Source organism: Prosopis cineraria, unplaced genomic scaffold (genome assembly GCF_029017545.1).
Source record: "Prosopis cineraria cultivar Desert tree isolate PC_DT_omini unplaced genomic scaffold, ASM2901754v1 PC1255, whole genome shotgun sequence".
NCBI lineage: Eukaryota > Viridiplantae > Streptophyta > Magnoliopsida > Fabales > Fabaceae > Prosopis > Prosopis cineraria.
In genome coordinates, this window is record NW_026556580.1 from 1 (window position 1) to 24,232 (window position 24,232).

The window sequence follows — 24,232 nt, forward strand, 5'->3', positions numbered from 1 at the left end:
AAGAATGCCATGAGTCGTGTGAGTACATGGTGATTTATAAGGTCCCACCACAACAAAAATATTTTTAAAAGATAAATACAGTAAAACTTTTATAATATGATGCAATTTTTAAGAATAGATGATTAACATTAGTAAAGAGTGATGACTTTTATTAAAAATTGAGAAAGATATCAAGATAAATATAATAAATGAACAACTTTTTTAAAGTATTTAAGTTGAACAAAAGGAAGGGCAAAGATTAAAGATTGTTTATATTTAAAAAAAAAGCTTCAAAAAATGGGAAAAAACAACAAAATTCCAAAGTAAAAATATAGAAAGAATGCAACGAGTGGGGTGAGTGCATGATGATTTTCGCAAGTCCAACATCAAAAAGTTTAAAAAAAAAATACTGTAAATGTTTTATAATATCTGATGAATTTTTATGAATATATGATTGACATTACTAAGAAATGGTGACTTTTATTTAAAACTGAGAAAGATGTGAGAAGAATATAATGTATGACCAACCTTTTGAAAATATATTTAAGATAAATAAGAAACAAAACTTAGAAAAAAACGGTTAAATAATAGAAAGTGCAAAGCTTAAAAAAATTGTTTATATTTAAGAAAAGCTTCAAAATAATTGGAAAAACAACAAAAATCCCCAGAAAAAATATAGAAAGAATGCAATGCGGGGGGTGAGTGCATGGTGATTTATTGAAGTCTCACAACAAAAATATTTTTTAAAAAAAGAAAATACTTAAAATTTTTATAATATGATGCCGTTTTTTTAAGATATATTATTAACCATACTTGCAAATGATGACTTTTATTTAAAAATGAGAAAAGCTATCAAGAAAATATAAAGTATCAAGAACTTTTTGAGATTTAAAAAAATATGATTAGGGAAAACAAAGTATAAGAATAAAAGATGCGTTTATCATTGAAAAAGCTTTCAATTATAAGAAAAACCAATAAAATCCCAATTGAAAAAAAAAACGAAAGGAAGCAAGGAGTGGTGTGAGTGCACGGCAATTTCCACAGGTCTTCCATCAAAAATAATTTTAAAAAAAACAAATACTGCAAATGTTTTAAAATATGATACATTTTTTTTATGAATATACGATAACATTACTACGAAAATGATGACTTTTATTTAAAACTGAGAAAGATGTCGAGAAGAATATAATGAATGACCAACTTTTTGAAGATATATTTGAGCTAAATGAAAAACAAATATTTAAAAAAAATGGTGAAATAATAGGAAGTGCAAAGCTTAAAAAATTGTTCATATTTCAGAAAAGCTTCAAAAAATGGGAAAAACCAAAAAAAAATCTCAAGAAAAATATAGAAAAATGCAATGAGTGGTGATTTCAAGTCCCACCACAACAAAAATATTTTAAAAAATAAAATACAGTAAAAGTTTATAATATGATGCAATTTTTAAAAATATATGATTAACATTAGTAAGAAATGATGACTGTTATTAAAAATTGAGAAAGATGTCAAGAAGAATATAATGTATGAAGAAACCTTTTTGAAGATATATTTGAGCTAAATAAAAAAAAATATTTAAAAAAATGGTTAAATAATAGAAAGTGTAAAGCTTAAAATTGTTTATATTTAAGAAAAGCTTCAAAAAGGAGGAAAAATCAAGAAAAATATAGAAAGAATGCAATGAGTGGTGGTGAGTGCATGGTGATTTCAAGTCGCACCACAACAAAAATATTTTAAAAAAAATAAAAACAGTAAAAGTTTTATAATATGATGCATTTTTAAGAGTATATGATTAACATTAGTAAGAAATGATGACTTTTATTTAAAATTGAGAAAGATATCACAAAAAAAAATAATAAATTAAGAACGTTTTGAAGACATATTTAAGTTGAATAAAAAGAAGGGCAAAGATTAAAAGATTGTTATATTTTTTTTTAAAAAAAGCTTCAAATAATGGGAAAAAACAACAAAATTCCAAAGAAAAATATAGAAAGAACACAACGAGTGGGATGAGTGCACGACGATTTTCACAAGTCCAACATCAAAAAAAAAATAAAAAAATACTGGAATGTTTTATAATATGATGAAATCTTTATGAATACATGATTGACATTACTAAGAAATGATGACTTTCATTTAAACATTGAGAAAGATGTGAAGCAGAATACAATGTATGACGAAAAAAATTTTAGGAAAAATGGTTAAATAATTGAAAGTGAAAAGCTGAAAAAAAATTGTTTATATCTTAGAAAAGCTTCAAAAAATGGGAAAAAACAGGAAAAAAAATAGAGAAAGAATGAAATGAGTCGTGTGAGTACATAATGATTTATTCAAGTCCCACCACAACAAAATACTTTCTAACAAGATAAAATACTGTAAAACTTTTATAATATGATGCAATTTTTAAGAATATATGATTAACATTAGTAAGAAATGATGACTTTTATTTAAAAATTGAGAAAGATATCAAGAAAATATAAAGTATTAAGAACTTTTTGAAGACGTATTTGAGTTAAATAAAAGAAAGGGCAAAGATTAAAAGCTTTCAAATTATAAGGAAAAACAACAAAAATCCCAATTGAAAAAAAAAAAAACGAAAGGAAGCAACGAGTGGTGTGAGGGCACGGTAGTTTCCACAGGTCTTCCATCAAAAATAATTTTAAAAAAACAAATACTGAAATGTTTTAGAACATGATGCATTTTTTATGAATATATGATTGACATCACTAAGAAATGATGACTTTTATTTAAAAATTGAGAAAGATGTCAAGAAAAATATAATGTATGACGAACTTTTGAAGATATATTTGAGCTAAATAAAAAACAATATTTAAAAAAATTGTTAAATAATAGAAAGTGCAAAGCTTAAAAAAATTGTTTATATTTAAGAAATGCTTCAAAAAAAGGGGGAAAAACCAAGAAAAAATATAGAAAGAATGCAATGAGTGGCGTGAGTGCATGGCGATTTAAAGTCCCACCACAACAAAAATATTTTTAAAAAAATAAATACAGTAAAATTTTTATAATATGATGCAATTTTTAAGAATATATGATTAATATTAGTAAGAAATGATGACTTTTATTTAAAAAATTGAGAAAGATATCAACAAAAATATAAAAGATCAAGCATTTTCTGAAGACACATTCAAGCTATATAAAAAATCAAGTTTAATAAAAAAATGGATAAATAAAAGGAAGTGCAACGATTAAAACATGTGTTTAAATTTAAAAAAGCTTTAAAAGAAGTGGCAAAATAAAAAATCGCATTGGATAAAATAGAAAGAATGCAATGAGTGGTCTGAGTGCATGGTAGTTTGAAGTCCCACAAAAACATTCTTTGAAAAATAAGATACTGTAATTATTTTATAATATGAGGCATTTTTTATGAATATATGATTAACATTACTGAAAATTGATAACCTTTATTCAAAAATTGAGAAAGATATCTAGAAAAATATAATTTACTAAGAATTTTTTGAAGACATATTTAAGCTAAATAAAAAACTCAATTTAAAAAATATGGTAAATAATAGGAAGTGCAAAGATTAAAAAGATATGTTTGTAATTAAAAAAACTTTAAAATTATGGGGGAAACCAACAAAAGTCCCAATGAAAAAAAGAAAAAAGAATGCAATAAGTGACATGAATGGAAGGCAATTTTCACAAGTCTCCCATCAAAAGATTTTTTAACAAAGAAAATACTATAAATGTTTTATAATATGATGCATTTTTTATAAATATGCAATCAACAGTACCAATAAATGATTACTTTCACTTAAAAATTGACAAAGATATCAACAAAAATATAATGTAGTAAGAACATTTTGAAGACATATTTAAGCTAAATAAAAAACTCAAGTTTTAGAAAAATATGGTTATATAATAGGAAGTGCAAATATTAAAGATTGTTTATATTTAAAAAAAGCTTTAAATAATGGAAGAAACCAACAAAAATGCCACACACAAAAAATAGAAAGAATGTAATGAATGGTGTGAGTGCATACTGATTTATTCAAGTCCCACAAACAAAATATTTTTATAAAAAGAGAAAATACTGTAAATTTTTTATAATATGATGCATTTTTTATGAATATATGATTACTAAGAAATGATGACTTCTATTTAAAAATTGAGAAAGATATCAAAAAAAAAATATAAAACATTAAGAACTTGTTGAAGACACATTTAAACTATATAAAAGATTAAAAAGATGTTTTGATTTTAAAAAAAATTAAAATAGAAGAAAAAATAACAAAAGGCACAAGAATAAAAAGATAAAGAATGAAAGGAGTTATATATTTAAAAAAGCTTTAAAATATAAGAAAAGAAACCAATAACAAACACAAGGAAAAAAAGAGATAGAATGCAATAAGTTATATATTGTGGTTTCTTCGAGTCCCACATCAAAATATATTTTTTAAAGGAAATACTATAAATGTTTGATAATATGATGCATTTCTTATGAATATATATATATATATATGATTAAAATTTTTCACAAATGATGTTTAAAATTTGAGAAAGATATCAAGAAAATTATAAAGCATTATTAAACACTTTTCACAGACATATTTCATCTGAATAAAAAAAATTTTAAACAAAAAATATAAATAAATAATAGAAACTGCAATGATTAAAAAGATGTCCTTTTATTTCAATAAAAAACCATTAAAATGTTAAGGTAAAAATCAACAAAAAGCACAGGGAAAAAGTTGAATGAATGCAGTAAGGTAAGATATACATGGTATGTGTATGCTGATTTCCTCAAGTCTCACATTAAAAAAATACTTTTTAAAGAAAATACTATATATGCTTGATAATATAATACATTTTTTATAAAAACACGATTAACATTATTCATAAATAACGACTTATTTAAAAATTGAAAAGGATATCAAGAAAAATATAAAGCAATAAACATTTTATGAAGACACATTTAAGCAAAATAAAAAATCAAGTTTAAACCTAAAATATAGATGAGCAATGGGAAGTGCAATGATTAAAAAAAAATCTTATATTTTAAAAAAGCGTTAAAATATAAGAAATATATCAACAGAAAGCACATGGGAAAAAAAAGAATACAATGAACTATATACGGCATATGTACATGTCCTCAAATCCCCCACCATAATAGAAAAGAGTAGTGTGATGGTTATCTATTAAAAGGAAGCTATGTAGAGTCTACGAATGTATCAAGCATGTGGCTGAGAAACAAAGAAACAATTTCATGGATATAATAGCATTTTCTGACTGAGAAATTTTTTCTTCTTAGAGAAGTAGTGAATAACAATCAAGATGGATAGCTAACAGAAACAGAATATCATAAAATGTTAGAACACTAGGAAAATGAGAGCAGAAATTTGAGAAATAAAGTATCAGCCACTGTAAACCAGCCAGCAATCAACAATATCAAATATGTGATGATCCCACTCTTAAAGCAAAATAACAAATTATACATTCACTAGGAGTTCTAAACTCGGAGAGTAAAAATTGGCACTTAAAACTTTAAAAGAAAAGAAGATCAGCAGATATTAGAGAAATAATATCAGTTATGGGTGTTGTAAGTGATACATGAAAATACCCTCATTAACATATTGGAGAAGCGACGCAATGTCTGGCTGGCCTCGATCTGCCTCGCCATTGGTCTGTTGTTTTCGCCCATTCATGACCTATTTCTGTAATCAAACGAGAAATATAACTAGAATTTCTAGATTGAGGAAAATGGTATGGGAAAAAAACAACTAGCATTTGGAGGAGTTGAGGCCTCGGCGGAGAAGAGAGATGAAGAGCTTCTTTTTTATGGAGAGAGTGAGAGAGGCAACGGGAAGAAGAGTAACCTTCAGCAATGCCCTCGGCAAGGCCTGTCTCCTTTCAACGACATTATCGAATCGAAGGTCATCAACGATCACGAGACCCGAAGGTAAAGAGGGTTTGGATTCGCGACGTTCTCCTGAGAACCGTGAGGGAAGTGATCGACGGCATGGACGGTCAGAGCCTTGATGGACGGAACATTACGGTGAACAAAGCTCAGTCTCGTGGAAGAGGCGGCAGCGGGTACGGCAGTGGCAGTGGCGGGCATAGCCGTGGTGGAGGCGGATAAAGAAACGGCGATGGATGCCGCGAGGATGGATACCACAGCAACGGAGGTGGAGGATATGGCGGCGGCGAGTCAGATGGAAACTGGAGGAATATAGAATGATGGAGTTTAGGGTTTTTTCTTTTTCCTGCCATAGGGTTTAAGGCATAGTCTTTGGCGGGGAAGGAACACAGAACGATGGAGTTCAGCTCCCCCAAACCCCCCCCCCCCCCCGGGGCCTGTGTTTAGGCTTAGGGTAAAGCCTTAGGCGGTGGTTATAGTCTTTTTTTTTTTTTTCCTAATTATTATTACCGCTGATAGGAATCGATGGGCCACAGTTTTCGGGCTTAGGGTTTAGTCTTTGGCGGTGGTTGTAGCTTTTTTGTTTGTTTTTGTAACCGTTGATGGGAATGATGGGCCACACTCGCGCTGTGCTGTAATGGCTCATTAATGGCTCATTAAAATATAGCCGTTTGTATCAAAAAAAAAATGTAGCCGTTTGGGATTCTCCAATAAATAAGGCTACAATGAATAAAATTGATCTGTTAAGATACGGTTGGTAATTGAAAATAATTTTTTTTATTGTTCATGAATAATAGTATTTATTAAATACTTATAATTGTTGTTTAATAATATTTTTTATGTATAAAATTAAATTTGATACGTGATACAAGTGTACACAGAAAACGTGATGGAAAGATACGAATATTAAATTAACTATTTATAAAATTGTCGAGAGAGGGAAATTGACGGACCATGAATAGTGTAGCCAATAATATCCAAATTTTAATTTAAAAATCAATCAGAGTTAATAGAAACAAAAAAATAAAATAATTAAATTAATTAGGAGATGTTTATTAAATTTAATCTATAATATAATTTTGATTTAAATTTTTTTAAAAATAATAGATATCATATTATAAAAAAGTAAATGAAATAAAAAAGAGATACATGTATCAAAAAAGATAGAAGGAGGGGGACGGAAAACGTTGGGAATATATATATGTATGTATGTATGTATGTATGTATAAATTATAACGGCATGGATTCCTTTTGCTCTCAAACTTTTCATCAGGTTTGTGAGTGTTCTACACTTGATTTTCGATATTTTTTCTCTCTAAACGTTTAAAAATCCATTAATTTCTACATTGACATTAACAAGCTCATTAAACAAAATTTTCTAGACAAACAAATGTACATGTGACATCACATTGGATGTCTAGTTAGTTAAAAAAATCATTTTTGCCTTAAAAATATTACTTAAGGACACCTAATATTTTCAACTCGATTAAGTCATTTCTTTATTAGATGTTAAAAATCATAATCATGCGTGTTCTACCATTAATGCACCACAAACAAATGTTAATTTAAGTTAGTGTGTCTTACGTTTGTGTGTGTACGCATATCATCCAATTGAATGCCTTGTTAGCAATTAAAAAAATTCCTCTCTCATATCGGATTCAAAAATTAAATTGTAAAAATTTTCCATGTGTACACTTGGTAGTCAAACTCAAATTTTTGAAAAAATTTCTCTATGTATATACCTAGTAGCCTGACTCAGTTTCTTTTTTAAAAAAAAAAAATCTCTCCATGTCTACATTTTACAAGCACTTGCCCTCTAACTTGATAATTGAGACTTATTGTAATTGCCAAGGAAGGCAAGTGTTTGTCTACATCAGAGTTAAATTTTGGGATGGGGGCGATGCAAAGAAAGTGAGACGTCAAAATTAAGAGAGGGGGAGCAATTTTTTTAAAATAAAGTTCAGTCTGCCTGCCAAGTGTATTCATAGATAAATTTTTTTATTTTTTTTTTTTTTTGTGATATGAGTGGGGAATTGTTCTATTAAAAATTTCTTGACTAGATATCCAATTGAATGTGACGTGTATATATGCATGGGATTTATAAAGTTTTGCAATCTTTGTGCCATCCACCATAACGTATGTATCAAATTTTGCTGCACTAATAACAATTTGATATGAAATTTCACTACATGCCATTTTCACTTAGGATATCTAATCAGAATGATTCAAACGCCACAGAAAGCTTATAAGCTAAACTATCTAATAAGATAAGGTTGGGCATGATCTAAAGGCCTGATCTCAATTTAGACACTCGAGTGTAAAAAGTTACTTTTCTATCAAAAACATACATTTTAAATGTTGAATTTCCATATCTTGTTTTATTAGACTATTTTGAGCTTTAAACTAAGTTCAAAATAATCATATACACCTGATTGACACATTATATCACGCATAACATATCTCATGTATAATTTGACATTTCAATACCACCTTACACACTTGTAGTTTTATATGAGGCATTACACACAATCACATATACACCATCACACTTGTTCTACTTTTACATGTATGACTCACACATATGTGGCCAAGCCTCAACATATAGTAAGGACTCACAAACAAATTTAACTTATACAAATGAGGCCGAACTTCACCATAAAATCAAGTTCCACACCATACACAATTAACACTAAAAAATTTACATATAATAATAGTGGAACAAGTTAAATATGATGCATTTACAACTTGCTTGAATGACATCTAGGTCTATCTATATATTCACCATTGGAATATCTTCAACAAGATGTAATACCAGTTATACAAGCAAGTCACCAAAATGAAACGAATACATATATACATCCTAGTTGGCAACCATAATACATAATATAATTATACATTCATTTCACTTTCTAAAGTAGCTATACAACTACCAAAAATGAAGCTACTCCTTACGTGCTTCCTTTCCTGGCCTTTGAGAACTCTCTTCACCTGTTTACAAGAAGTAACAGAGTAAAACATATGTTATAGTAACTTAGATAAACCTTGAATATTGATTAGTAAGTAAAATTAAATACAAGAGATAAAGCAAAACTATTTTTCAATAAAGATCAACACACACACACACACACATACACGATACAATGCTTAGTCAACTGCTATGAATATGCACTCCTAAGTCCCATTAGTAGAGAATACTCAATGCTCAAACCAGGACTTCCCAGCCTTAAGCTAAACAAGGCCACCAATAACTGCCTCAGACTAGGGTATTACATATAAGCAGTTATGCTCTTCCTGTGTCTCCACTAGTAAATCAAAATCAACACTTGAACCCCCAGGGCTTCTTAGCCTTACATAGAGGAAGGCCATAACCCCTACTATAGTCTAGAAATACATGGATGCATTCTTAAGTCCCGCTAGAGGATAAAATTAATGTTTGAACCATCAGAACTTCCTAGCATTAGACGAAGTAGGGCCGTAATCCCTTATCTCAATCTAGGGTATACTCATGGATGCAAATACATGTGTGCCACCACAAACATTTCAAGCATCTCTACCCTCACACACATATGCAACCCCTTTCATAAAAATGATACTTTATCATTTTATAAAACATGACACACACACACACACACACATTTATATAAAAGACTTGTAAATCAATTTATAGGCTAATAAATAAAATGGTTGATCCAATTACCTCACACCCTTATTAGGTCACTGTTTCATTGACTGTTTCAAAATATGTAGACTTCTATGAGCAATCCTTGAATGCTTTATCTATACAATCATATACCTTTGATCAATTCCTGATGCTCAATACAAGGTATTAATTTGGCTAATCCACATTACCTAGCCCATACAACAATGTTATAAGCACCCTTTAGATTCACTTAACCCATTCACCACACTTAAACCTCCTTAGGCTATCAAAATAACAAAAACACCCTCCTTACCTGCTTAGTTATCATGTTCATCCTCTTTAACTTAACCATTTAGGTTAATTTGAGCTTACATTTCTAAAGCTTAACCATTAAACCCTAAACTAGTCATAAAATTTTATTTTCACAACCAAGAGCTCTTTTTCAACCTTTTCTCAAAATTTAACCCCTTACAATGCCCTAATCTAATTTCTCTATAATCCAAGCTAAAAGAAATTAGGGTAGAAATGAAGTACAAAGTGATATGAAACTTACTCGGTAAGTTACTAGTCGAAATTAATTCCCAAACTTCCTAAAACGGATGCCCTAGTAGAGCTAACCTCTTTTCACCCTCTTATGTGTTTCTTTTCCTCCTTTTCCTTTAAGCCATGAGTTGATTCACGTCAACTTTAAGCAAATTTTGTGCCATGCATTATGATGTGTGGCATAGTGAGGCAATTTTCATTACTGCTTGTGCACATAATTCCTAATTGACTTTCCACCACTCGATCCTACAAATACACTAGTCAACCAACACCATATATTAATCCATCATCCAAAACCCTAATTAATTTACTAATTATTAATTTATTCATAATTAGCAATTAGTTTTTTGAATTAAAAGATCAAGATGTTACAAGATCCACTAACTCAAATTAACATTCCTATATGACACATGAGCAGCATGACACATGTAGTTAGGTTTTGTTAATGTTTAAGAAGAAAGAATGATCCAAAATCAAATTCAAGACACCAAATGTCCCAAAGCAAATACTTCAAAAATAAAAGCAATCTTATTAAATTTTGATTGGACATCCACTTGGATGCTAAGTGTGCATTTTTTGTAGAAAATTTTGGTTATAGATGCGTCAATGGCAGGGCAAAAATGGACATATTTGTAAACATGTGGAGAGAAAATGACTTGAAATTAAGTTTAGAATACTTGTAAATTTGGCATGAAAAGTTTGATGACAAAAATATAGCTTTTACATTTTAGTGCCCAAAATTATAGTCAACTTGAATTTGAGTCAAGGTTTTGATCATGTTTTCATTCAACTTTAGTCAAAATTCATAACTTTATCAAAATATTATTAACACATCAGCCACACATTATCATTATCACGTCTATAACATGTCATCTTAGGTGACCTTAATCCTTAGTTAAAAATAATCACAGTTGTGACCATTATTCTGTGACAAAAAAAAAATATAGAACTTGATCTAAGTTCACCATGACTTTGTGGAGATTAAAAACTACCTTATACACTGGTACTTGTTACGGTGTATCATTGAATCTCATGATTTTTAAGAACTTAAATGTATTTAATATGGTCAACAAACCATTTTGACGATGACTTTACACTTACCTTCCCAAAAATATAAAACTTAAAGGAATGCGTCGTTCTTGTTTGATTATATTGCTACATACATCAAGTTAAATTATCAACCACGTGTCTGAATTATGAGAATCTTTAAGTTGGTTGACTTTGTTTTCTATTTTCGTGTTTTTAAAACAATTCTTCAATTTAAACCAGTTTTAGAAACAAACAATAAAAAATTCTGTTTAAATTATTGTTTTTAAAAAACATATCTAATTGATGAATTAAAGAATGGAAGAATAATTTGTTTTATTTAACACAATTATCATTAATAAAAATATGATATTTTCTACCTTTTTTTTCTAGTTTTGCATAACAAAAAGATCTAAAAGATTTTATGTTTTCTAGTTTTTCAAAACAACTTTTAACTTTTTGTCATTTTTGATAGAAACTCCGCCTATGTTTATAGCCGGTCCCAAGCCCGGGTAAAGGAGGAGGGTTGTGTTAGGCCATCAACAGCCAATGTAAAAATTTGTTGAATCTATCATGAACATGGACAATAGACGTTATAATGTTAATGCTAGGTCGTTGCCCGTAAGTAACGCGCTGCATGGCTCGAGTACAGTGATAAGTGAGTTAGAGCCGCTGCATCGGCGCCCGGATGTAGTGTTAAATGAGCAAGGGCTACCGCGTCATTCTGGACGCACGCGGCTAAAGAAGTTAGTCCATAAGAGCAAAATTAGATTTGGTACTTGGAATGTTGGGACATTAAATTGTAAATCTGTAGAGGTTGTAGGGGTTATGATTCAAAGGAAAATCAATATCCTTTGCTTGCAAGAAACAAAATGGCGTGGAGAAGAAGCTAAGGATATTCAAGGTTTCAAACTTTGGTATACAGGAAAAGTAAGTGCACGCAATGGAGTAGGCATCATTATAGATAAGGAGTGGAAGAAGAACGTTGTAGAAGTTAGCAGAATTGGAGACAGAATTATTTCTTTAAAAATGATAATTGGACGTGAGACTGTTAATATTGTTAGCGCTTATGCGCCGCAAGTCGGGATAGAAGCCAGTCTTAAGGAATTATTTTGGGAGGATCTGGAGGGGTTGATTCGACACATACCACAGAGTGAAAAGATTTTTATTGGAGGAGACTTTAATGGGCATGTCGGGAGGGAAGCTGGTCAGTATGCGAGGGTGCATGGTGGTTTTGGTTTTGGAGAGCTAAACAATGAAGGGCAAACTCTTCTTGATTTCTCATTGGCGTATGATTTTAAGATTGCCAACACTTGTTTCAAGAAGAGAGATGAGCATCTCATCACCTACAAAAGTGGAGCCTCAAGGTCGCAGATTGATTTTCTTTTGGTTAGGAACACAGATAGAAAACTTTGTAAAAATTGTAAGGTGATCCCTGGAGATGCTGTAACGACACAACATAGGGTCCTAGTCCTTGATGTGTGTATTATGAGTAAAATCCAAAAACGTCGACAAGTAGTAACACCAAGGATTAGGTGGTGGCAATTAAAAGGTGAGAAGCAAGATATTTTCAAGCGAAATCTTTTGGATAAAGGAATTTGGGATTCTCAGGGAAGTGCTAACATCATATGGGAGGATATGGCTAAAAAGATACGGGAGGTTGCAAAAGTAGTTTTGGGAGAATCGAAAGGTCCTGGTCCGAGAGATAAGGAGTCTTGGTGGTGGAATAATAGTGTACAGGACAAAATCAAGTATAAGAAGAATTATTTTAAAGCCATACATTTGTGTAACAATGAGGAAAATTGGGAGAGGTACCGTATGGCTAAGAAGGAAACTAAGAGAGCTGTGGGTGAAGCTCGTTCTAAAGCTTTTGAAGAATTTTATAAGAACCTTGAGACGAAGGAAGGAGAGCAAAATATTTATAAGATTGCCAAGAGTAGGGAAAGAAAATCAAGAGATCTAGAACAGGTAAGGTGTATTAAGGATGAAGAGGGAAGAATTTTAGTTACAGATGATGAAATTAAAAATAGATGGGAAACTTATTTTTCTAAACTTTTCAATGATGGAGAGGATTCATCTAGTAACTTGGAGGATTTAGTAACTGGTGAAGGAGAACAAAATTTGTCATTCTATCGAAAAATACGTGATAAGGAGGTAAAGGAAGCTCTTAAGAAAATGGCAAATGGTAGAGCTAACGGACCTGATTGTATATCTATCGAAGCGTGGAAATGTTTAGGTGAAGAAGGGGTGAGATGGTTAACTAAGTTATTTAATGTGATTTTACGGTCCAAGAAAATGCCTGATGAGTGGAGGAGAAGTACATTAATTCCTATTTATAAAAATAAAGGAGATATTCAGAATTGTACTAACTATAGAGGGATTAAACTCATGAGCCACACAATGAAATTGTGGGAGAAAGTAATTGAGCACAGGTTGAGATTGGAGACAAGTATTTCTGAGAATCAATTTGGTTTTATGCCAGGTAGATCAACTACAGAGGCGATTTATCTACTAAGGGGATTAATGGAAAAGTATCGTTGTAAAAATAAAGATCTACACATGGTTTTTATTGATTTGGAAAAAGCTTATGACCGTATACCAAGAGAAGTGCTTTGGAAAGCGTTGGAAAAAAAGGGAGTACGGATTGCTTATATTAAAGCCATACAAGATATGTATGAGGGGGTAAAAACTAGTATAAGAACGCCTAGTGGTCAAACAAAGGATTTTCCTATAAAGATTGGGCTACATCAGGGATCATCTCTGAGTCCTTATTTGTTCAACTTGATTTTAAATGTTTTGACGAACATATTCAAGAGGAAATCCCGAAATGTATGCTCTTCGCGGATGATATAGTTCTTATAGCAGAGACAAGAGAAAAAGTTAATTGCAAACTTGAGTTATGGAGGAGGACATTGGAGTCGAAAGGTTTTCGTCTGAGTAGAAGTAAGACGGAATATTTATATTGTAAATTTGATAAAGGACTATTCGAAAATAATTTGGAAGTGAAATTGGGAGATCAAATTATACCTCAAGTGGAAAAGTTTAGATATTTGGGAGCCATTATCCAAAATGATGGCGAAATCAGTGGAGATATTTCACATAGAATTCAAGCTGGGTGGTTTAATTGGAGAAAAGCTAAAGGAGTTATTTGTGACCGTAAGGTGCCTAATAAACTTAAAGGAAAGTTTTATCGTACTGCTATCAGACCGGCAATGTTATATAGTAGTGAATGCTGGGCTCTAACGGGACAGCAAGAGCATAAAGTTGGAGTAGCAGAGATGAGAATGTTACGATGGATGTGCGGACATACACGTAAAGATAAAATTCGAAATGAGCACATACGTGAAAAAGTGAGGGTGGCACCTATTGAGGAAAAAATGGTAGAAAATCGGTTGAGATGGTTTGGGCATGTACAAAGAAGGCCAAGGGAGGCACCAGTGAGAAGAGTGGAACATATAACTTTGAGTCCGATTAAGAGAGGTAGAGGAAGGCCTAAGAGAACACTCTTGGAAGTTGTTGAACGTGATCTCTTAATTAATAATATTTCTAAAAGCTTAATAAATGATAGAGCACAATGGCGTCTTGCAATCCATGTAGCCGACCCCACCTAGTGGGATAAAGGCTTGTTGTTGTTGTTGTCATTTTTGATAGAAAGCATATTTTTAAATGTATTTTTTATTTTTAAAATAAAAAATTATTTAAAAAATAGGTAGCCAAACAGGCCTTTCATGAAACATCCCTCACTCAAATATTGAATTTATTTTATTTTAAATAATACATTATTAGAAAACTTAAAATTTTACAAAATAACTCTACTATGATAAAAAAAAAATGTCTATCATAAATAGTGAAAGATATTTTCCCAAACACTACCATGGTAACCAACAGGTTTACCATGATAAAAAGAAGAAAATTAACAATTAAAGAACCCTTACAATAATAGTAAAATAAGTCATCAATTTTGTAATAATCAAAATATTTTAAGTTGCCACTACGTACATTACTTCACCCAAATAAAAGACTACGTAAACTAAGGGTGTTAACATATATTTAATTACTCTTCCGATGCTTATTGGGCTAGGCCCTTTCTTGCAAAAACAATAACTGCAAGGAATAAGATGTAATGGCCCCAATAACAAATCCTATGTTATGCAATTAAAAGCAGTACCAATACATATGGTTATATAACATAATAAAATTCAAACTTTTCAATATATTTTTTAATCTAAACATTTTCTCATAAACAATTAATACCCCCCTTGACAACACATTTTTTTAATAGAATAAAATTTAATCTAACACTTGGGTTCTCAATACAAATATTTTATAATTAAAAAATGGTTACCTTAAGTTGTTGATAATAAGGTTCTCCAAACATAAAAATGATCGCCTGGTGTCCATAACACAATCTACACAATACAATTATGCTAATTAATAGTAACCAATCCTATGATGGAATAAAGTATGTAAAGCAATCAATATTGCTGAGTGGAAATAAAACACCTTTTTAAAATGATTATATATTTAATTTGCAAATACATAGATATGGTATGACAACTTCTTATATCCTTCATACATCGTGTTCAATACTTTAATTCACTTGGCCAAAAGTGGACTAGTCCAAGCCACACATGCTATCCATTTAGGCCTAATGAGGGCATACTGAGTGACAACATTTATCTAACATATGATTCCCAATTATATACTAACATGTTATGCAATTATAAACAGTACCAATATACATAGTTACATAACATATTAAAAATCAAGCTTTTAATATATTTTTTAATCTAAACACTTTTTCATAAATAGTTAATATCCCACTTGGTAATACATTTTCTCAACAAAATAGAATTTAATCTAACATATGGGTTCTCAACACAAATATTTTATAATTTAAAAATACATTTAATTAACCACAAAACATACAATATAACATCAAGAAATGGTTACCTCTAGTTTTTGATAATAATCTCATACTAATCTTAAGGTTATATTAGTCGATCTCATTAACCAAAGCAAATCTCATATGAATAATAAAGGGAATAACTCTCATATCAAACTACAAAACAATGATCCAACCATTAAAAATGAAGCGTTGGATGTTGCAAACTTACCAATTAAATTTTAGTCCAATTCAACAGTTAACAAATTCGCAAATGCCAATTACCCTATGAAGAGGCAAAAATAGTTATGAATGACGAAGTGAATAACTTTCACATTAGGGGGTGAATCAACGATCCAATTATTGAAAATGACGAGTTTCATGTTATGAACATGCTGACCAACTTTCAGCCTGATTTAATGGGAATTTTTAAAATACCAATTTGCCAAAACTGCCCTATAAAAATGAGAAATAGTTTTTCTTTTCTTTTCTTCTCTCTCAAATGGCTCTAATTTAATCCTAAATATAACCTCTATCTTATGACATAATCTGATTTCTCTCCGCTTTATTTAGTGAGACTCATAATAAGTTTTAATATTGAACCTTTTTTTTTTTTTTACACAAGAAGAGAGTCCACACCCATTAACATCGATTTTTCTCAAAATACAATTTAGTTCTTAATTAAACCTCATATTTTTTTAATTAAATTCTTGAATAAAACTAGAATATTACAATTTGTCACCTGTGAATTTTTACAAGTGGGACTCCACATGTTGAATTCAAAACTTCAATTGAGCTTCTGGTCTTTGGGGTCCTGTTGGAATGCGCGTCGATCTTCTGCTGAAATTTAGTGTGTCAAATTTAGTGTGTCAAACTGTCAAATTTGACGTCCTAAATAATTAATGTTAATTTTACCGTGGAGCCTTGGAATGTCAATTCAAATACTAGTCTTATGGATTTATTTATTTTTCTATTTAATTAGTCAATTTCGAACTCCTCCTAATTAACTAAAGAAAGTACTTTCTTTAGCTTTACCCAGTTTTTAAAAAACTGCAGCCACACACGAGTTTTTCAAAGTTGTGGTGCATGAACAAAATAGTAGCTCATTCACAAAAGCTCCAGACAATGTCACCAACAACAAAAAAAAAAAAAAAAAAAATCAATCTTCATTTAAGAAGTACTCCTATTAGACCACATACTTTCTCTATTTCTATTTATAAGTTATTTTTAATATATTTTATTAAAATTAAAAAAACCTTAAATTTTATTAACTTTGTTTTAGAATTTAATAAGTTTATACCTTTACCCCTAATACATATTCTTAAATCTTATTATTGATATTTTTATTCAAAGCATTTAACTAGGGCAAGAATGTAAAGAGAAGCAATAAAAATTGACAAGTGCCCTATAAATAGAATCAAAATTTTTTTTTCTCTCTGCCCTATAAATAAAATCAGATGAGTATTTTAGAAGTTTTATTTAATTTAAAATATAGGACATTAAGCAAGTTTTATAATTGTTTTTTTTCAATCATAACTCTTCTTCATTTATTACTTCTTTTAAAAAATGATGCATTAAAATTTTAATTATCATTTTAAAACATTCATACAGAAGATATTTAATAAAAATATAATTGAAAAGATATAATTTTTTTTAAAAGATTAATATTTCACTTAACTTTTTTTTAAAAAAACCATAAAATAGTTTTTAATATCTTGTATTATAGTTGGAGAGAGTAATGGACAATTTGGGATTTGTAACATGCCCTTAGTCTCTTAGGCCCAGCTTGACTAAACTGAAGAAAAAAGGAATCAATTTTAACACCTACGAGAAACATTACACAGAGTAAAATATATAGTAATGAATAATATAATTCACTTAAAACTTCATGCGAAGCATAAGCTAGAAATCCATCTCTACCACCCAGACATTCTTATATTATTCATTACATCATGGTTAAAATCACACAAACAGAGTAGTTGCTAATATTCTTTTTTTTTCTTCCGAGTGAAAAAGTAGTTGTTAATATTCTAATTGTTCAGTTAGGACTGCAGTATTATTGCTTGGAAACCTCTGTGCCCCACAGGCCTTGTTTGGTATGAGGGTATGAATTTTAAGGGATTGATATTAAAATTGAGATTGAGATTGGTATTGAAATTAAAACTTTAAAAGTATGTTTCGTATGGAGTAATATTTGGACGAAATATTTGCAATAATTTTATTTTATAATCAATCGAAAATTATCAAAAGACTATAATGACCCTTATCATTAAAAAAAAAAGTCCTAAACTCAAATCTGGCATAGTTCATCTTCAACCTTATTTCAAACTTAGTCTTAAAGTTGAATCTACATCAATCTCCAACTAGATGTGAGAAGATATGAGCAGCTCATCATCTTCATGCATTTTACTATTAAAAGGTGCGAGCAAGTGTGATTGATTATAAAATACTCAGCGAAAGGTATGAGTAATTGTGAAGGCAAGCAGATTCAAACTCGAACTAGTGCGACAGAGATGGCAGCCAAAACGACTTAGCGATGGAGATGAAAACTATATAGATTTGAACTTAACACTAGTCTCCAGTTTTGCTAACAAACTAGATCTTTTTTTTATGTTTGAACCCAAAAAATATCAAAAGGAAAGGAGGAATGAAAAATACACAGATATGAACTCGTGACTAATTGTTCAGAATTGCAAGGGTGGGAGACCTCGCGCCTCGCTGGCAATGATGGTGGGATGAAGGAGAACATAAATCTGGCGAAGTTGAGTTACTCAAACTCATCAATGGAAACTTGAACTAGTGGGAGGAAGATGGACGGAAGGGGAAGGTCATTGCTTTGGGGACGACGGCACCGACAAAGGGAGGCGACCATGGTAGAAGAAGCTTGGCCGCATGAGTGATGGGCGGAGGGTTGGGGAGAGAGACGAGGGAGGGAGGATGAGAAGGGCAATTTGGTTACAAAACAATCAATTTTAGAATTGATTTTTCAATACTATGGGAGTTGCTGGTATTGGATAATCCTTTATAAATGGGGTTGGCATTGGTATTAAATGTTCTAATATCTCATACCAAACATAAAAAGGTGATATTGATTAGTTTCAATTCCAATCTCACCTCTCCAATCTTTTGTGCTAAACAGGGCCATATATTATTAAGTTCAAGGAGCACAAAGTACGATTGTAATGAACTAAAACAGGCTTTGAACAATACACCTTATTTAAATTTATCATTCAATGTGATCTCATCTCTCATCCTTCTATTATTGCTAGATCTAAATTTCCCACCTTTTGGTATAGACGTTTAGTTAATCATGCTATAAGAAACTTAGTTGAATTGGAGATGACAATCTATATCTATATTGTAGAATTCGAGAAATAAAGAGTATAATTCAATCTTTTCTCGAGACAAATCTTCACTTAGCTTGACTAAATCTTATCATTACATGTATGATGTGGTACTTTTCAATGTAGAATTTTATCATTTTATGTATGATGCTTATGTCACATTGTTGTGTCATAAGCACCTTCCAAGGTGAAATTTTATCATTCTACGTACGTTCATGTCAAGTCATTATGTTATTAAAAAAAAAAAAAGAAATCTCAATATTTTATCCATAACATGTTAGGTCATTGTGTTATAACAAATGAAATCTCGTTATTCTATATATGACACTAATATTATGTTGCATTACAAACACTTCTTAAAATGAAATCTAATTATTAAATATATGACACCTGTGACGCTATTGAGTAGTGTGTGGTGTCTTGTGTTAGATTTTCTATTGATATTATACATATGATCAATTTTTAATTGGTAATTCTAGCATTGTGACGAAAAATTTAGCAAGTTTGGTATAAGAAAAAATGCTTTCTAGAAAGAAAATGAGAAAAATGCATGCATTTCTCTTTTCATTTTTAGAGACCATTTTTTTCATACACTTAACACGTAATTAGTAATTCTCATACAATGATTTATCTCTAATAGCAAGGAGAAGCTTCCTGATATTCATCAATTAAACATTTTTTGCTCTCCATAGTGGCAACACAATGAAATCGCAATGGCTTACGTCTGTATATTTTCTCCCTTTCATTGATAAGTATAACATAGAAGACGAAAGAAACTCAAAGCATCAATACTACTAAGAGAAACTATGGAAAAGGCCAGGTAAGAACATTGTCAACATAAACATTTACTCTTTTTTTTTTTTAGAAGGCCACAGGGTTAACTCATACAGATAGACAACCTAAGTCTTATTGACATATAAAATATTCATACAACCTGAGGACAGATTATCAAAAATCTGAACATTTAAATTATCACTAAATGCTAAATGAGCCATCAAATCAATACATTTATTAACTTCTCTAAAAATGTAGTTAAAGATGATATTCCAATCCCTCATCATAAGTTCTCTAATGTTATTGATAGTTGCAGCAAGAAGATGATTAGCGAAAAACTCTTTGTAGAGTCTCCATAGACATTAACTTGACTAAACTTCATTGCCCAACATTTACCTTTGATCACAAAACTTCGGCAGTTTGTTTCATCCCAATTATTCTTCTTGCCAAACAGAGATCGAGATGCAATTATGAGAAAAATTATTGTTCCAATTTCTTTGAACATTCAAATGAATGAATACTTAATATTATCTCCAATATCTCCATTGAAACTGCTTACAAACAAAATTGCATTTTACCAATAATCTTTGCAAGAACATAGACCCTGCTTAAATCTGTGAAACCGTGCTCTATCTCTCACAATGATCTCCCTACTATAAATCTTTGATATAATTTTCATCACAGCATGACAGTCCACACATATTCTAAGGTTTTTTATAACTTGAATTGATGTTCCATCGATTGTACTAATTAACCCAAATGCCACTGCCAACTTCTCACTGTGATAATTCAAAGCATTCTCCTTGTCCTCCTCCCCTATATCATGCAATACCAGATCAGTCTCAGCTGTATATCCATAGGCCTTAATCCTGAACTTAATCTCATCCAGCTTTGCATAGATCTCCCTGGAATTCGGATGACTCTGATCACCATTTACAAACTTGTGTAACCCACCTTCTACTTCCATGTAACTAAATCCTGGCACCTTCCTTACCTCCTTATTTTTCATGGCTTCCCTCACCCTCCCTACATCATCCCATCTCTTTTTAGCTGCATAAATATTTGATAGCAACACAAAATCTCCACAACTGCTAGATCCCATCTCTACCAGCTTCTTTGATGCCATCTCTGCCATTTCGACGTTCCCATATGTCTTGCTGGCCCCAAGCAAAGTCTGCCAAAGTACTTCATCAGGGAACATAGGCATAGAGTTTATAATGTCACAAGCTTCTTTGAGCCTTCCTGCTCGACCCAACAAATCAACTACACTACCATAATGCTTAACATTGGGTTTAACCCCAGACTTCATCATTGAATCAAACAAGTTAACACCCTCTTCCACCAAACCAGCATGGTTGCATGCACACAATGCAGAAAGATATGATACCGCATCTGGCTTCACTCCATCTTGAGCCATTTGACCCAAAAGATCCAATGCCTTGTGTCCATCACCATTCATTGCTAATGCCATAATCATTGTATTCCATGTAATAATATTTTTCCTGCAACTCATGTTATTGAAGACCGAATATGCTTTATCTACAAACCCACATTTTGCATACATATCAATAACTGCATTACAAACAATTACATTCATGTCTAGCTTCTCATTCACTACGTACCCGTGAATATTTTCACCCTGTTTCAAAGCACCCAATTGTGAACAAGCAGAGAGTGCACCGAGAACAGTGACCTCATTTGGCTTCCAACCCTGCTCCTTCATTCTGTTAAACAAAGCCATGGCTTCGTTGGGCCGATTCCCCTGTGCCAACCCAGAAATCAATGCATTCCACGAAGCTATATCACGCAAACCCATTTCATCAAACACCTTTTGTGCACCATCGAGATCACCCGATTTAGCGTACACGTCTAACAAGGTGGTCTGCAACAAAACATCAGCTTCGACTCCTAAACGCACAATCTGAGAATGCAGCTGTGAGGCTTCAGAGAGAGCCAAAGCACGAGCGCACGCCTTCAGTACAAACGAGCAAGTTAGAGCATCCACCCTTTGGGACCTCCGCAACATGGTGCGGTACCATGAGATGGCTTGTGTGGGGTGTGAGCTCTGCGCTAAGCCTCGAACAATGGCATTCCAATCATTGGTGGACGGTGTTTGGATTTGCCGGAAAATTTCGCAGGCAAAAGAAAGGTCACCGAAGGGTGAAATGGCGCAAAGCTCAAGGAGCTTGGTGCGAGAAGAGTGGGATTGGAATTGGACGGTGGTGATAAGATGAGCTTGGAGTTGCTTGATGTGAGAGAGAGAGGAGCATTTCTGTAACAACGAGGTCCAAGTGGAAGGCCATTCCATGGGAATAAATTCTTTTTTCCCTTTTTGTGATTGATAAACAGGCAAAGGAGAAGATGGAAAAGCATTCTGTTCAGGGATATATATTCAATCTAACAAGAAAAAAAGCAAAAAAATGAAAAAAAATTAGACAAAATAATTATCAACATCATGTTTCTAAAGGATGGGAAAGAAACTCCAAAAAGCTAACGTTTTTCACAATAACAGACCCACAAAATATGGATAGCAATAGAGGAGGAAGAAGAAGAATAGGTCGATGGTGAGAAGAACAATGCACATCGATGGCAGGAAAGCATAAGAACAAAACAGCAGCCTTCTCACCAGTAGCGAAAGCAAACGGACTTCCATTTGTGAATCATGCCTGAGCCTGAGCATCACTAGATCTGGACGATGAAGGTCCCATCATTGCCTCTCGACTATTCCATACTCTCTTCCTCATTGTAGCTCTCTTTACAGCTTTTCATGATCGTCTTGCGAAGGAGAGTGAGAGGACGAATTGATGGAGAAGATGAGAGGAAGGCTAGTGGACGGCCGAAGTTGAGACAGAAAAGTGAGGATTATGATGGTGGTCGGCCGCCGAAAGTGAAACGAGAAGTGTGAGAAGATGAGCTTCGGTAGTTCAGCAGATGAATGAATTTGGGGTTCGGCCAATATTGGGACAAGACAGCCTTTTAATGTTTTCATTTTTTTTAAAGAGAGTACCGGGTCAGACCAGACCGTTTGGCCTACAGAGGCAACCTGCAACCTGGTATGACCCAGATAACCAACCCGATCTGGTGTGGTCATCTTTTGGTTCAGGCTGGTTTTTTTGGGTTCAGACAAGATTGGGCTGTGTCGGACCAGACATTGCTGAAGCGGGAAGATCAAACCGATTTGACGGCATTTTTCTTCAGAGGCTGACATGCTGCATTTTTCGCCATTTCTACCCCAATTTGATTTGTTTAATATAAATATTTTAATTTAATATTTGATACTTTTACATCATAATTTTTTTTAAGAAATATAAATTAATTTATACTGTTAAAATTTCATTTGAATAGTTTAGATTTACAATGAAATTATTGAAAACACATTAGATAGAAGTTGTGCAATTTTGGGGTTTAAGGGTATTTCTCGAGTAAAGTGGGTTTCATGGATCCAATTTTGGCCAATTTAGACAATTTAAATTTAATAAAATTTTATTCTTATATTTTAATAAAATAAAATCAAGTAGCATTTATAAAATTACGCATTTAGTGCTCTTTTGGTTTCATTTGTCAAAAGTTAATTTATTAAAAAATTATTCAACAAAAATCAATTTAATGAACATCAATTATTTTAACAAAATTTGTATTTAAATATTTTTTTAAAGTTAACTTAGTAAACTAAAAATTGTTGAGATTATACATAATAAAAGATACTTATGAATTACTATGACCAAAAAAGACATTCACTTTTATAATTTGTAATTTTTGTTATAGAATATATTAGAAATGTTGAAAAATATATGTGATAAAAATTTTAAATAACATAAAATTTCATGTGTTAAATAATTACAATAAAAAAAAATATAAAGTTTGATATATTAGACAAAAATTAAATAAACAGTTTAATATACATTAACATTATTAATAAATAATGATCCTATACAATGAGAGTTCAAATTAGCCTGAATAAGAAATGGTAATAACTAACACTCTAATGCACTATCAAAATTCACTTTTAAAAAGCTGTGAGGAGTTACATTTGAAAAATATACTTTTAACTACTTTCAAACTATACATTTAGAATGAATTTTCATCCCAAATTTTTTATACAAACAGTTTTCAACTTTTATAAAGTGCTAAAAAAGACTTTCTAAAAGCTAAAAGCAAATTATCCA

The 24,232-nt window shown here is 31.5% G+C and overlaps 2 protein-coding genes across 2 annotated transcripts; one reads left to right on the forward strand and one right to left on the reverse strand.

Moving 5' to 3' along the window:
* Nucleotides 1-5,806: 5,806 nt before the first annotated feature.
* On the forward strand, nt 5,807-6,605 carry LOC129299675 (glycine-rich RNA-binding protein GRP1A-like). The gene has a single exon (XM_054938141.1). It carries the CDS (start codon nt 5,822-5,824, stop codon nt 6,074-6,076), a length of 255 nt encoding a protein of 84 aa, XP_054794116.1. The 5' UTR covers nt 5,807-5,821; the 3' UTR covers nt 6,077-6,605.
* A 13,578-nt stretch (nt 6,606-20,183) lies between these two features.
* LOC129299673 (pentatricopeptide repeat-containing protein At1g34160-like) lies at nt 20,184-23,012 on the reverse strand. The gene is made up of 2 exons (XM_054938139.1): nt 22,693-23,012; nt 20,184-22,463 (listed from the first exon to the last, which is right to left on the reverse strand). The coding sequence occupies exon 2, from the start codon at nt 22,372-22,374 to the stop codon at nt 20,641-20,643; it is 1,734 nt and encodes a 577-aa protein (XP_054794114.1). The 5' UTR covers nt 22,375-22,463; nt 22,693-23,012; the 3' UTR covers nt 20,184-20,640.
* Nucleotides 23,013-24,232: the final 1,220 nt, after the last annotated feature.

Coding starts and splice junctions, on each gene's coding strand:
- LOC129299675 (XM_054938141.1), top strand. CDS start 5,822: ATGCCCTCGGCAAGGCCTGTCTCCTTTCAACGACATTATCGAATCGAA.
- LOC129299673 (XM_054938139.1), bottom strand. CDS start 22,374: ATGGAATGGCCTTCCACTTGGACCTCGTTGTTACAGAAATGCTCCTCT.